This window comes from Entelurus aequoreus, linkage group LG11, assembly GCF_033978785.1.
Source record: "Entelurus aequoreus isolate RoL-2023_Sb linkage group LG11, RoL_Eaeq_v1.1, whole genome shotgun sequence".
NCBI lineage: Eukaryota > Metazoa > Chordata > Actinopteri > Syngnathiformes > Syngnathidae > Entelurus > Entelurus aequoreus.
In genome coordinates this window covers 50,475,600-50,492,006 of record NC_084741.1, presented here as the reverse complement: position 1 = coordinate 50,492,006, position 16,407 = coordinate 50,475,600, and the positions used below count along the sequence as shown (strand labels likewise).

At 37.2% G+C, this 16,407-nt stretch overlaps 1 protein-coding gene across 3 annotated transcripts in view; it reads left to right on the top strand.

The window, feature by feature from the left end:
* LOC133660203 (CUB and sushi domain-containing protein 3-like) overlaps positions 1-16,407 on the top strand; it is a 616,484-nt gene that overhangs the window by 319,649 nt on the left and 280,428 nt on the right. For all 3 annotated transcript variants that reach the window (XM_062063483.1, XM_062063482.1, XM_062063484.1), the window contains exon 31: positions 1,267-1,383. In XM_062063483.1, coding sequence (XP_061919467.1) covers positions 1,267-1,383 — 117 coding nt within the window. The remainder of the gene's footprint in view (positions 1-1,266; positions 1,384-16,407) is intronic.

Sequence of the window (16,407 nt, the reverse complement as noted above, 5' to 3'; positions counted from 1 at the left end):
CCCACTGTTTGTCAGTCCTCATTAAGCAGGAAGGGGCACGCTAAACACAATCAGATGGATGAACGAGTTCTACCACTTTTAGTTTTCCTTTTCATTTTGTTACTAATTCAGCCTTAGTAGATGTAGGTGTAAACTTCACTCAGTGACATTGTATTTGTGATTTTTGTATAGATAATACAGCATATATGTCTGAATAGATATTTTTCATAATACAGTGTTAACTCAGTTTCCGTTTCAAAAGGTCCATGCAGAACTGAATCATGCGAAAACAGAATCCCTTTTTTTTTATACAAAATAATATAAATCTAAACATTCTGTTTCAGATAACGAAAAATACCTACAAACTTGAATGCCTCGTCAGCACAGAGCTTAATAGGATGAGGAAAGGAGACACATTTGGAGTTGTTTATTGTTCTGCGTTAGTTCTACAGTATGAACAAAAACATACACGTGTGCCAGTAATAAAAATTATTCAAAAATGTCCTGTTTGGAATTTGGCTGTAGTGCCCTAACTTTAAATTAACCACTATCCATTATTCACAGTCACCAATGCGTGGATACTTTGTTAGGTCACCTATTCAGCAGATTGATACGCAGGCAAACAGAAGATAACTGAGACAACATATGAAAACCATTACATTATACAAACTGAATCATATGAAACCCGTGGTGTGGAAAAAACACTGTATCGTCTATTAGTTGGGCTGTTTGCAAACCTTTTGCCTGACTAAAATGCTTTCTTTCTGCTGAGTGTGAACAACATTGAATCTTGTGGTCTATAACAATTTCAGGCATGTGGAACTTCTGTGATTGTGTGTTTGCTGATGTATCACAATTTGATGTTTTTAGAAGCACATAGCTTGTTTTTTTCTTCTTCTCCCTTTTGGGTTTTAACAAGTAAACATAAATCCTATGACCTTGTCTGTCTATTTAGAGCTCACAGTACAGTGTATCTTTGAAAAATGTCCCGTAAGTGTCTCTCAAATGAAATCCATGCACTACGTTATATATATATATATATATATATATATATATATATATATATATATATATATATATATATATATATATATATATATATATATATATATATATATATATATGACGGCAGGTAAAAACCCAATGGTGACTTTTCATCATCGTATGATGCTTACCTGTGCAATTGATGATTGGACAGTTTTGCTTTATTTCCCCCGGTGTTGCAAGATGCTTGTTTTGTCATTCTTTAATTGTGTCTCTCTGTTGCTTTCCTCTCTGTCCCCACAGCTCCCTGTGGGGGTCACTTCACAGGTTCAGAGGGCACTGTGCTGTCCCCAAACTATCCGCATAATTACACCAAAGGCCAGCGCTGTGTGTATGACATTTTTGTCCCTGGGGACTTTGGTAAGCATTTTAAACTTTATTACCAATGAGTTGTGTATTCCGGCTGAAATGTTGGGTTGATGTTGTTCACCTTAAAACATGTAATACAACAATACAGTATGTGGTTTGTGCAGATAGTCATTATTTTTAAAGAGGTACAGTATTAAAAAAATAAGGCTATTCAAGACACTTTTGCAATATACCGTATATCCCTGTAGTACAAATCTATTTTATGACCAGGCACTTTTCTTCTTTTTTTTTGTTTTTCTCTTTGTTTTATATAGTACAATTCATCCACTAAGGCAGTTATGTGAATTTTAGAAACAAACATTCAGAACAAAAGTAATTTTACCAGATATAACTAAAACATATCAATAATGTATAACTTTGGGCTGCAACAACTAGTCGACATAATCAATGTTTGGCAAATATTCAATATTTTTGACTTCTCGCCTAATAAAATGTTATCGATAGACCACCAGTAATGATAATCCATCCATCCATTTTCTTCCGCTTATCCGATGTCGGGTCGTGGGGGAGGCAGCCTAATCAGAGAGGCCCAGAATTCCCTCTCCCCAGCCACTTCGTCCAGCTCCTCCCAGGGGATCCCGATGCGTTCCCAGGACAGCCGGGAGACATAGTCTTCCCAATGTGTCCTGGGTCTTCTCCGTGGCCTCCTTTCAGTCAGACGTGCCCTAAACACCTCCGGATGGCATACTGACCGGATGCCCAAACCACATTGTCTAGCTCCTCTTGATGTAGAGGAGCAGCGGTTTTACTTTCAGCTCCTCCCGGACGACAGAGCAAAAAGTTTTATTAATTGTCAGAATAATTTGATGTAAAAAAAATCTCAGTTTACAAATTTCAAATGCAAAAAAATGAGTCACATAAATTCAGTGTAAAAAAAAGAGCTTTCATACTAAAGACACAAGTTAACCTCCATACATAAGCTCAAATTGGCAGCCACGTTTCGTTCCCCCAGGACAGCTGTAGTTACAAATGTTGCTTCCACCACCGATGTGTAATTATTGGTTGTTAGTTCTCACTCTAAAGCGCTTCGAGTGTCGAGAAAAGCGTTGTATTAATCAAAGCCATTATTATTAATAAATAGCCCTGTGTGTACATTGATCTTTGTACACTCATTAACCCAATGATAAGTGGCTATTTAACTGCCTATAATAAGGTAACATATCCTTTTGCTTACACACACACATATACAGCGTGTGTGTGTGTGCACGCGCGTGTGTGTGTGTGTGTGTGTGTGTGTGTGTGTGTGTGTGTGTGTGTGTGTGTGTGTGTGTGTGTGTGTGTGTGTGTGTGTGTGTGTGTGTGTGTGTGTGTGTGTGTGTGTGTGTGTGTGCTCCTTTTAGAGGCTCCAGTAAGAGATGGAAAAGCCCAGTAGGCTCAGGATAAACATAAATTGATTGTGCTGACATGAGAAATGCTATCGGAGGTCAAGCTTGGGATTGCTGCTGGAAACAGCTAGAGCTAGAAAATTCACAGGTCTCAGTTTATCCTGCCCTCCAGTCTATACATAATTCAACAAAGAATTTTTGAAGACCTTGATGTGCTTCTGCTCAATATTACATGCTAAGAGCTGCTGAAATCATAAGGCAATCAAAAGCAGCTACTTCTATTCTTCTAAAACCTTTCGCTTATTAGGCAAAGCATTAATCTTCCATGTTTGACGATGTATATTCTCTGTTGCAACCCCCTTGTACCCATGTGGTCCAAACAGTATTATTTGTGTTTGTTTACATGAAAATGTTGCCGTTTGCAAAAGCAGTGTGTTGGCCTCGAATTGTGATTCTGGCTCGTTGTTTACAAATATATTCCAAGCATTGCATTTAATAAGTGGACTTTTAGTTAAACCTGCACATTTCCGTAGTGTATTTTGAGTTGTATTCATCCATTTATAATTCAAGCCATGCACATAACACGCTGTGAGTGCGCGTAAAAATATTATTACCTCATCATTGTTCATCTATTTATAAGTACATTTCATATGCATAATCTGTGGCGAAAAACAAGCTCTCGCCAACTTTTTGCATGAAATAAACACACTGGGAAAATGCATTTTTGAGATGAGCAACACAACTGACGTTAGGACGATTGAAGTCTGATTAATAACAATAGAAGAACACACACACACACACACACACACATCATTTAAAATGTTCTTTTGGCGTCTTCTCCATATGCTTGTTGCCACCTATGCCACACAATGATGTGGGATGGCATTCTACTCCTAACCTATCAATTGTCACTAGTTGTGCAATGTGGTTGTTTGAGTCACTCCAGCTAGGTATAGGACAAAAAGCAAGAGCTGATCCCTAATTGTGGATGAAGAATACAAGTTTTTTTTCTCAGATGGTTCTTGGTGAAAAAGGTTTGAGAACCACTGGTACTCCGGCTTCCTCCCACCTCCAAAGACATGCACCTGGGGATAGGTTGATTGGCAACACTAAATTGGCCTTAGTGTGTGAATGTGAGTGTGAATGTTGTCTGTCTATCTGTGTTGGCCCTGCGATGAGGTGGCGACTTGTCCAGGGTGTACCCCGCCTTCCGCCCGATTGTAGCTGAGATAGGCTCCAGCGCCCCCCGTGACCCCGAAGGGAATAAGCGGTAGAAAATGGATGGATGGATGATCTGCAATAAACTTGTATGAGCTCCGAGGCGAGAAAGCAGCTCACCCGCTGATGATGTCAATACAGAAGTGTAAAGCTAAAAAGTAGGTCCCTAACGTTAGAGCTTATAATAACACTATTGCTAATACTTGGTTTATATTGAGGTCATGTAAATTGAGTATTTTTGGCGTTTTTTGGATTGTTATTTATTGGGTTTCATTTGTCAAAATAGACACAATGACGTGGCTCCCATTAGCTCCATTGTCAGCAGACTTTCATTTAAGAGTCAGAATGCATTAAAAATACATATGTGTTCTTATTTCTCATAAGGATTGTGAATTACAGGCAACATTCCTAAAACAAGAGCAGTACCCCTTTAACTACAATATGTTCCATCTCCCAGCATTGAAATACATCCACCATTAAGGTTAGATTATAGTCGAACACAATGTTAATAAATGTATACTTCATTTGCCATGACTCTCAGCAGTTACTGTACAGATGTGGATCAAACAAAACATAAGACTTTGAAAACATTGGTTTCAACACATTGCACATAACTACTCTGATTTCACAGAGTATATCCAGGAACTGTTGAACACAACGGAACTGGTGAAAAATTGTTGCCAAAATGTATTTGTAGGCACGTTTTTGTTACTGGACACAGTTGCAATGTTGTATTCATGTAAACTGAGGAAATTACAACACTCTTGGAGGAACTTACAGTCGGAATGGGATTCATTGGACCCCCTTTGTCATGGTTTACCTGACACATGAAACGTGAAAAAAATTGGGGGGGTGCATTATCTACTTCAGCCCCCTAGATGGCAGTAGAGTGTTGAATATCTTAAAATGTTAGTTTTTTACCAATTCCTACTTGGACCACTGCCAATTGCTATGTAGAGTGGCGCTTTCCATCATTTTCAGTAAATTTCATTGCAAAATATTATTACCACCACCCCTCTTCTCCTCACGGGAGATCCACCGAGGAATGGGGCCATATGAATCCCTTCCCCAAATGGTCTTACTCTAAAGAAATATGTTTACCCCGTAATTGTTCAAGTTAATAAATGAAATAGCCAGGCAGGAGTCCTGTTTTTGTTTTTGATGAAATACTGTGAATGTTAAGCTTTTATTCAATGTGATCAGGGCTCAGCATGAAGAAAATCCTATTATATAATATGCATTCTGGGTATGAAGTATCAAAGATATGTCAAAATATGACCGATAGCGTTCTGTAAGCCGTTGCGATATTGTGTCAACCTAGTGGAACAGGGAGGGAAATGTTGAGAGAAAATATTCTGATTCTCAAGGGTTTCACACCTTGACTATTTTATATAGATTTATATCATTTTTAAAAATTGTGATGGCTATATTACAATCACAAAACTGATGTATGTGTTTAAACAGCCTGCTTCTACCTAAAATATATGCTTCACCAAGTTAAATTGTACTTGCTCTGAATAGGGATACTAAAATGGTGCGCTATTCATGTTTATTATGAAACATATATGATAAACCTGTTAGTGGTACTGCACATGACTTGACATACTTTTTTGGGGCTAATTGTTGCCAGCCACCAGCTGTTGTGTGCCAGATTGAAAGCTGTTTGAATTTAAGCCAAGTAGTCCTGTGGCACTAATAACACAAAATAGAAAACATAATTGTAGACTGATGCTTCAAAAAATGGTTGTTTTATCCTGAAGTAGTTTGTATTACTGGAATAAATACAAGCAGGGAGATTGATCATGTCTTGTAGGTATAGCTTAGAGCAAACTATACCCATTTTTATGTTTGGAACATAATAATATTTTGTACAGTATATCCGTAACTATTTAAGTGCTATAACTTAGTTCGCATATTCATATCATAGCTTGTATAAATCTATATATTACTCTCTAATACATATAGTTTGTTACGTTTTGGTGTGGTGTTGTTGGTTGCAGAGACAGCATTCGAAGTGCAGGTAAAATGTATTTATTAACACAAATAAACTATAGTGCAGCAGGGAAGTGCACAGGGAGCAAAATGCATAGAGAATGCTATGCAGCATGGAAGCAAACAGAAGCAAGTATACTAAGTATGATTCTGGGCAACACCCCATGATAACTTGATTTCATTTAACAAATTGCCTATATTGTTTCACATTTCCAGCTTTTGTTTGTGAATGATTTTATTCATCTGTATGACCTGAGTGCTTTGGTTCTATTTGCAAATCGTTCTTTTGTTGTTTCTGCACGAGCCAAACAGTTTCCGTGGCAAAGGAGTAAATACACATGACAGTGATACAATTATTTCCATGAGTGGAAAGTGTCTTCCGATGACAAAGAAAGCCAGAGTCTTTCGTAGGATTTTTTTCTGGATACTTCTGCTGAAGTTTTTCCCAAAGTCACTTGTTATTTTAAGGATCTCTGACGAGTTTCCAATGCAGTTACTGGAAGATGTTCACACATGCTCGACAATACGATTGTATGGATTTACTGTACTCTACCCAAGCGATCATGTTTTTTGTCAGAACAACTTTTGTGGATAGCCAATGTATACCTAACATACAGTAATTTTTTTTAATTTTTTTAACTGAGCTCCAAACTGGTTATGTAAATGTTTTTATGTCTGTGGTTAATAGTGTTAACTGGGCAGATTCAATGTTATTTTGTGTTCACATCCAATCAATGTAAGCATTCTATCCCATTCTCCAGTATAAAAATGCGACTTTGTAATTAAAACACAGATTACAGTTTGTAAATTGGACACATTTGAGCCATCATCTGTGTGACACATACATACATGGCTGGTCTGTGGTTTGTTCCCTTCCAACATCATCAAGGTAGTATGTGCATCTGTCTGCCCCTTTAAAGTTTAGTTATTGTCTTAAATAACTTGCGGTCACATTTCAAACAATAACTTTGCCTGTTTTTTTGAAGTGCTGAATTATTTATGGCACTCAATTTTTGCCTACGGCACTGTTTGTAAGCATGCAGACGTACACTGGCTCATAGGAATACAGTCTTGTTTACACCAAGTTCAACTTCTAGTGTTTCACCTTTTGAAGTTGCATTCACCAAAAATGCTATTTTCATATAACCATGACTGCCAGAGATGGATGCATGCAGCAGAAGGAAAGAAACAATGTCTTTTTTTTGTAATACATTTTGTGTTTTGTGCTGTTTTTTAGCCATAGCTTCAAAAGGGTTTCCAACACCATCTAGTGTAGTACTAAAAGCATCCAGTGCACACATACTCTCTCAGTCAAATGTATGACAGCATCCATGTTTTCCAAAAACATCACCATTATAACAGCTTTGATATGTTCTCAGATAATTCTAAATAACTTAAAAAAGGACCCAATATTTTTGACACAAATGCAATTGAACCGTCAAATGTCATATACAATGCATATTTATTTTCTCAAAGCTTGGTAACCATATAGTCGTATCAGGGTGTATTTTGATGTGAAATTTGCCAGTGAGCACACTGATTTGCGTCTCCTCACTCATGCAATAACAACCCGCGCTGCTTTTTAGGAAACCATTCGCGCTCAAGGTGAATATGGGTAATTAATCTGCGTTTACACATGATTTATGCAAATCATATTTTCTGATTAAATACATGTGTTAACTTATGTTTGAAATCCATAGTTATGTAGTTCTCGTTTTTTAGCGCTTCCATGCCGAGTCTGACAGATGTGAGTTCGAACTGTGTGCTACTTTTTATTAGAAATGGCAACAGCGGAGGATTTTAGCATGCATGTGCATGTACGAGCCGGTATGCCTCACAACAACAGCGTGGAGAGAAATAACAAACTTATTCACTCCAACTAAAAAAAAAAAGGCAGACTCACACAAAGCTTTTTGGGTAAACCTCTACCATACATGGAGATATCAGCTGATGTAACTAAAGCAAAATATGTCACTAACATCTCAAATTCCAAACGGCTTGTTTGGAGCAAGTTTTGAAGATGGCAACATTTTTTTATAAATATATCTGCCATGCCTCCATGGTTTGATTTCATATGTCGGGGACGTATGAGGATGACAAATACACAAACACTGCTACCAACAGGTAGGAAAAGTTGGTTTTGCACAATAGGACCCCTATGAAGTTTATACCAACTGAAGAGATACTGCCAAAGTTCACACATTTCCATTGTCTGTTGTACTATCTGGGACTTTGTGTACTGTAAAGTCCACTACTGTATGGTGTCGGCATATACATATCCATAAAAACTGCCATACAGTGTGTCAGGAGTAGCAGATTGCAATAGAGAATACAAGCTGAAACTAAACAGGCAAAGAAAGAATGAGGGAGGTTATGAGAGCTAAAGGAGGGAAGGAGACAGTTGCAAAGAGAATAAGTGAGATCGAGCGAGCCATAATGAGTAAGAGGGTTATAACCAAGGAGCCTGGGAATGAAAAATAGCACTGCGGAGAGTGATCACAAAAGTGTTGACCCTGAGGGTGACTGTTGACTCATCTGTGATGTTCACTTGAGACGGAGATCATGCACGGGGACTCCTCAGTCATTCATGGCCTCTCATACTATAGATATCAACTTATTTCGCCATGGGACGCTGTAGGCTTTTTGTGGCCCGCAACAAGATTTTGTTTGTGGCCTACCAAATGTCACATACTGCTACTACTAAACACCACACTACTGTAAAGCTCCTCTTTTTTACCCATTTCGGTCTTTATTATTTCTAAGGATTGATTTGATAAGTTACTCATCAAGTTGAACCCTCAAGATTCTACTAGTTATTGAAAATGCAAACAGTCCGCATCTCTAGTAAATTGACTTGAACGTGGTCAGAGCCCAGTGGTGGTGACCTTAAACAAGAGTGTATAGTATAGTGTTTGTCAGGTGGGAGCTGGCCTTTGTAGAAGAGAGCAACATGTGAGGATGATGAGATCACTGTACAGTTTACACTTGCCGTAAATTGACATCCAATTTCATATCCTCTACCAAATATTAAACTGGGTTGTTTTCATGGCGGCCAAGTAAGTCGTGTTTCATTGTAAATAAGAACTTATACCTAAATTATACCCACATTATTATATTTACTTACACTGTACATGAAAAACTTGGAAGGACATATAAAACACAGTAATGAAAAGACTGAATACAATAACAGTCATAAAAAAGGGAACAACTTACTTGTATCCTAGTGGTTGGCTTGCAAACTGGAAGGGCCGTCACAAGGGATGGCGATACAGCTTAGAAAGGGGGAAGTCTTATTCATGTGAATTATATTTCTATAGCGCTTTTTCTCTAGATATTCAGAGCGCTTTACATAGTTAAACCCATTATCTATATATTTAAGCTTTATGTAAACCAGTGTGGGTGGCACCGGGAGCAGGCGGGTCGAGTGTCTTGCCCAAGGATGTCTAGGCAGAAGAGGGAATCGAACCTGAAACTCTCAAGTTGCTAGCACTGCCACCTATGTATTTTTTCCACCCACTTATTCTTCTGTCACGTGCATGTAACCATATTATTTTATGGGAATGTGTAAGGAACTGCGAAACGTTAGAACATGAAACGTAACACACGGGCCACCTGTACAACAAAAGCTATGGTTGAATAAACAGATCTAGACAGTTTTCCACCAGTAGGGAGCGGGACACTAGTCCCTTTGCAACTATTTTCTTGGTCAACTCAAACATGTCGTTTGATTGTACTGTTTCTTGTGTTCGGTATTGTTTATCGTTTTGTTGCGATAACTACACATTTTCTTTGGATTTTATTTCATATTGTTGAAGTTGTTAATTAGTAGTTATTCATTTACATTACTGATGTATTCAAATTAGTATTTTGTTTAGCTTGCATGCTTGTCAATTTGCAGAGTTTGTAAAATAATGAAGAGATCACATTTTTAAACAAAATGTTTGTTTTCCATTTCTTGAGTATATTGATTTGATACCGGTATCAGTAAAAATGTAAATGATACCCATCTCTAATTTTCTGTACCCTAACCATCAAAACGTTTTACAGCGAGGGCCACATACATAAAAATAAAAGTATGTGGGGGGCATTTTAATACATTTTTGGTCATATACGAGGTCACGTATCGGGTTGTGGTGATAGACAATGAGCCAACAAACAAATTAACTAACGAAAAGCTGTGTGAGTTTAACAAATTCTAAATGTCTAGAACGGGGGTCGGCAACCCGCGGCTCTAGAGCCGCATGCGGCTCTTTAGCGCCGCCCTAGTGGCTCTCTGGAGATTTTTCAAAATGTATGAAGAATGGAAAAAGATGAGGGGAAAAAAATCTATTTTTTTTGTTTTAGAATGTTTTCTGCAGGAGGAAAAACATGACACAAACCTCGCTAATTGTTATAAATCACACTGTTTATATTAAACATTCTTCACTGATTCAAGTATTTGGCGAGCGCCGTTTTGTCCTACTTATTTTGGCGGTCCTTGAACTCACCGTATAGTTTGTTTACATGCATAACTTTCTCCGACTTTCTAGGACGTGTTTTATGCCACTTCTTTTTCTGTCTCATTTTGTCCACCACACTTTTAACGTTGTGCATGAGTGCACAAAGGTGAGTTTTGTTGATGTTATTGACTTGTGTGGAGTGCTAATCAGACATATTTGGTCACTGCTTGACTGCAAGCTAATCGATGCTAACATGCTATTTAGGCTAACGATGTGTACATTTATGCCTCATTTGTAGCTATATTTGAGGTCATTTAGTTTCCTTTAAGTCCTCTTAATTACATTTATATCTCATGACACATGTAATATGGCTTTTAATTTTTTGCGGCTCCAGACAGATTTGTTTTTGTATTTTTGGTCCAATATGGCTCCTTCAACATTTTGGGTTGCCGACCCCTGGTCTAGAATAACGCTTGACATAAGAAGCATGTATTAGCAGATAACTAAAAAAACCTACAAGTCACGTTGAGCGAGCAATGAACCTGCGAGGTAGGCAGGGTAACAATAGGTCGTAAAGCTCTCTAATTAGCAACCAAGAGTAAGTGAGCCCCCTGATCGCAAATCAGAAGCAGTTGAGATAAATCAGCGCCCCGATAACCAGAATGTAAAGAAGAGGAGCGCTGAAATAAACAATTACTAATAAACATAGGAGAATAACCATAAACCCCCAAAAATTGACCTGACGTGAACAGGTCATAACATTTTGTACATTTAAGATACTAAAACCAATACAATATAGGTCAATAATATATGCTAAGCTATCGAAACAAAGCATCCACATCTTAGGCCTTGTTCACACTGCAGGTCAAATTCTATTTTTTTTGCCAATATGCGACTTGTATCGCATGTCATTTTACATCCGTTAACACTGCAGTGCTTGCAACGTCATGACATACGGGTCAGATTGCATTCACATTAGAAACCGCATTGTTTTTTCAAAAAGATCAGATTTGACAAAAAAATACGGATTGGACAACCAACCCTGCAGTGTGAACGTAGCCTTAGCTTTGTTTAACAAAGCATATAGGTGTAATATTTAATACCTGTATTATCTACTTGAGACATTTATTAATGTTTTATTATTATCATTATCCATCCATCCATCCATTTTCTACTGCTTGTCCCTTTTGGAGCCGCGGGGGGAGCTGGAGCCTATCTCAGCTGCATTCGGGCGGAAGGCGGGGTACACCCTGGACAAGTCGCCACCTCATCGCAGGGCCAACACAGACAGACAACATTCATATTCACACTCACATTCACACACTAGGGTATTATTTGATATTATAACTATTATTCTGCCAAGTAAAAAACTTGTTTAAGGCTTTACTTATCATTTAAGACCATCATTACAGTATACAGAACAGTAAGATGCACCGGTCGTCGGCCATTTTGGTTGTCAAGTCCCATTTTTGGGGCAAGGGGTAGATTCATTTTTCCCTTTGTTATTTTTGTTTGGGTATTTTTTATTTTCTCTGTAGATTGTGTCGCGGGCCGTTAAAAAAAGCAAACCATATTAAACAAGTTATACAGAAATGCAATGAAATCTCTGAATCTGAACACTATTGGAGTTGTACAAACTGGACAATTTAACTAATAACACACCTCTCAAGTCACAAGAAGCTACCATAGTTTGCAATAAAAAATGTTTCAATAGAAAAACTGTAATGGATCAGGCATATACTCTTTTAATGACACAGTCTGATTAAAAGCATCAACTGAAAATAGAAAACAGAACTATGGTGGACATGATAAACATTATATAATGGCTTCATGAATAATGGCATCCTCTGTCGGCTTTAGCTTACTTTACATTTCCTGTCAATGTGATGGCCTTGCATTAACTGCGATAACTGTCAGATTTGTACATTTATTTTATTCGCCACAGTTTCCAACTTTCGGGCTTGCAAGGATTATTTTTCTATTTCAAAGCAACAATCTTATACATTCGGAATGATCCCATCAAAGCCATTTACATTACACGGATCAAAGGTGTTCTGCCTGTTGGAAGAATTAAATAAACCAAAACTGGGTCAGACTGAAATTAACAAGTGCAGTTTTGACGCTGTAAGCAATATAGTTACCAAATATAGGGGCACACTTAAAAGTCAAACGAAGAAGCTATTATACCTTTTTTGCTGAAGATAGAATCCAAATGGACTGTGTGCAGCTTGTACCAAGGTTAAGTCCCTAAGCTCATGTTAAAACAGATTGATGCAATTTCACCATGATAATGCAGTCATTTAAAATATATATGTCTATGCTGTCGTATAGTATAATCCCTTTGTTTTCTGTAAATGAGGCTTCAGCATAAGACTGTTACATTCACAGTGCAAGAAGGAACGCTACCGCAGGTTCTTTCTACCCACAGCCACAGGTGGCTTTACAATGCACTTATGTGATTACTGTTATTTTTCTTGGTGCGCAATACAGATGTTAGTGTCTTTTGTTTAATTTGTTCTTATATCTATACATATTAGTGAGCAAGACCCATAACCTCCCTGCTTGGCACTCAGCAACAAGGGTTGGAGTTGGGGGTTAAATCACGAAAATGATTCCCGGGCGCGGCGCCGCTGCTGCCCACTGCTCCCCAAGGGGATGGGTCAAATGCAGAGGACACATTTCACCACATCTAGTGTGTGTGTGACAATCATTGGTACTTTAATCTTTAATCTTTAATATTTGTTACTATTTTTTTGTTTTTCATTACGTTTTACTTCTGTTACTGTATGTAAAAACCTGCACTGTAGAAACGTCATTTCCCTATTGTGGGATAAATACAAGTCTATTCTGTCCTATCCTAAAACCGATGCTGCCACACAGCAAAAATGACAGGAACCTCTTTCTAAAATTCATAGCCTTAAGGCTGTTTTCCTTCTTTCTTTAAAACCTTAGTTGTGCTTGTTTTTTTTATTTTGTTTTTTTCTCATAGATACTATCAATGCATCAGATCTAGGTAAATAGAGAGCATGGCACCTCAGTGCAAATAAAACCCTGTACCAGAATATGTGCTAACTTACCACTTATGCAATATATGGTGTGTGCAAAAATATGACTCTCATCCAATCAATAACAATTACATGTTATTCTTTAAAACACCTCATTTTACTGCAGATTCCTATCATGGTTTGGAACATTGTTGAATGGGTCGCACTTTACATGTACACACCTAATCCTATTCACATTATATTTGACATTATAAAATGTTTGGGTAGAATTGTATTAAACAAACCTTGTTGTCTTTTAAATAATATAGAAATGTATTAGCGCTGTTTATCTATTTTATGGAAGAATGTAGTGGCACCCAATGTTATTCAAAAAGTATTGATTTTGAATCGAGAATCATTTTAAATCAAGAATCAATTCTGAATAGAATCGTTACCCCCGAGAATCGAATCGAATCGACTTTATGCTATTCTGCTGACTTCTACTAAATTTATAGAATAAATTGTTAAATTTAAATTCTATTCTCCTTGCTTTTTTATACATTTGATAGAACAAAAGAACCTGGGAGGACTGTGCCCTTTAAAAGGGAAAGCCCAAACAGTAGCCACATGTACATTATATACAGATACATACCAGGCTATGAAAAATGATCAGCAGAAATGTATGTAATTGCACACAAATAATGAATATTAAATACAGTATGCAGGTAAATAGCAATTGTAGATAACTTAATACAGTGACTTAGAGTCGGGGGAACATTTAACACACTACCAATTTTGCTGGTATTCCAAGTTTACAATGTACAGATTACAGAGGGTGATGGTGGTTCTATAGTCTAACTGCAGCAGGAAGGAAGGACCTGTGGTGTGTTTCTTTCACACATTTGAGATGAAGGAGTCTGACACGAAAGGAGCTCCTGAGCCATGGTGTAGTTCCCTGCGTTGGGTCAGGGATGTTGTCTATCAGAGACTCCAGCTTTCCTATCATTAATATTATAAATTATATTAAAAAACAAATAGTATTCCGGAAAAAGAGGGAAATTATTAGATTGTGTGAAATTAATGTACTGTCCGGACTATATAGCATTATAAGGCGTACCTACTAAATTTTCGAAGAAAAAAAAATCCCCTATATTAGCCGCACCGGACTACAAGCCACAGATATATGTATTGTGAAATGAGTTATTTACACAGAAAAAAAATGTAAATGTTTTTTTACATACTTTAATTGTTTCTGAACGGTGCATGTAACATGGCAGTAAAATAGCTGGTCAAACAAAACATAAGTCATCGCCATGGACCCACTAGCTGCAGAATCAAGGTCTCCAATTAACTAAACAGGCTCAATAACTCCACAATGCTGTTTTGGTGAGTTTATTGAGCAATTTGTGAAACTGAAACAATACAAAAAAACAATGCCATTGTGAATTAATAATACTAACACAGACACTTGTAAACGTGTTAGCATAGTAACTAATGCGACACTCGCTTGACTAAATTACGATAGCATGTACACATATGCATGATAACACTACTATGAAACGTGGCGGTTTAAAAAGTATAAATTGTTTTAATTATATTGTCAAATTTGAAAACAACGTTGCTTGGAGTGATGAATCAAGAAACAGTACGAGTAAAAATGCTATGGACGACTAGTAGACATAACGCTACCTGTACTTCAGGTTCAAGGCACTAAATTGCTTGTGTTCAGACACGTGACTTCTTCCCGAAAGTGAAAACCAGTGGTGGTCAACCCAGCCAAGATGGCTGTTGTACAAACTATCAAACTATCTGAGTTCAAATGTTGGTGCAAAAAGCAGATACGAGCAAAAATGCAAACTATGCATTAAAATCTATCCCTATTCTTTATCAAAAAAAGATTTGTCGAGTGATATTAAGGATTATATGTCGGTCGCCTTTCCAGACATATCGAACTATTGTGCCCCAGACAGGACAAAACAGATGGAAACTTGGAAAAGCATGGAGGTCCACAACTTATTTGTGTGTGACTGGGTCAAGGACATTGGTATGAAGGCTGTACCAGATAAATATGCATCGTTTTTGCTCGGGTAAGGTTGCATTTCATTAATTAACTTTGCAACTACTGATGTTTGTTGCTGTTGCACGCGCTGTTAACGATTTCATCAAAATATAACTATAGATGTCATCATTGTGTATGTGCTGAAAGATTAATTTATGAGTGCTGCCTTAAAATAAAAATGTAGTCTTTTAAATTTGCTCACCTTTTTTATTAGACTCGCCGAGTTGGTGCTTTTCAAAACACTCGTAGCAAACGTGTTTAATGCCTGGTTCACACCAACGGCGCTTGCCGCGCTTTAAAGTGGCGAGCAAAGCGCCGTCATTTTTGTCAATTTTTCCACGAATATCCCGATCTCCGAAGTAATGTTATGCTTTGATACGCTCTGATACGAATTAGTTGCCGCTTTGGGGGGACGAATTACCGTTCCTCACGATTTGATGCCGCTTTGATCCCGCTTTGATACGCTTTAAATCACGCTTTGATACGTTTTATTACGCTTTATTATGCTTTGATGCGATCCTGACGCTTTAAATCAGGCTCTGACACGATTATCAAGCTCTGTTGTGCATTGGAATTAATGTGTCATGAACATTATGAACATTCATTTGTAATAATGACTTTGAAATGTGATATTATGTAATTATGTGCAATTTGGAAGATGCTGTGATTATTATTTTGTGAATTTGATGAATAAATTGCGTGCGCACACATTATATAATAAAAAAGAGAAATATGATAAACAAACAAGTAAAAAAAAATGTGAAAAACTCAGTATACTAAGTTTTCCCCACATTTTTTTAGATGTATCTATTTATTTGATTTCTATTTTTGTTTTATTATATACAGGATAAAACACATAATGTAATAAAAAAGAGAAATATGATAAACAAATAAGTAAAAAAAAATGTGAAAAACTCAGTATACTGTTTTCCATACATTTTTTATACTCATTTGTTTTTTCAATTTCTCATTTTTTCCGTTATATTATGTTTATTATT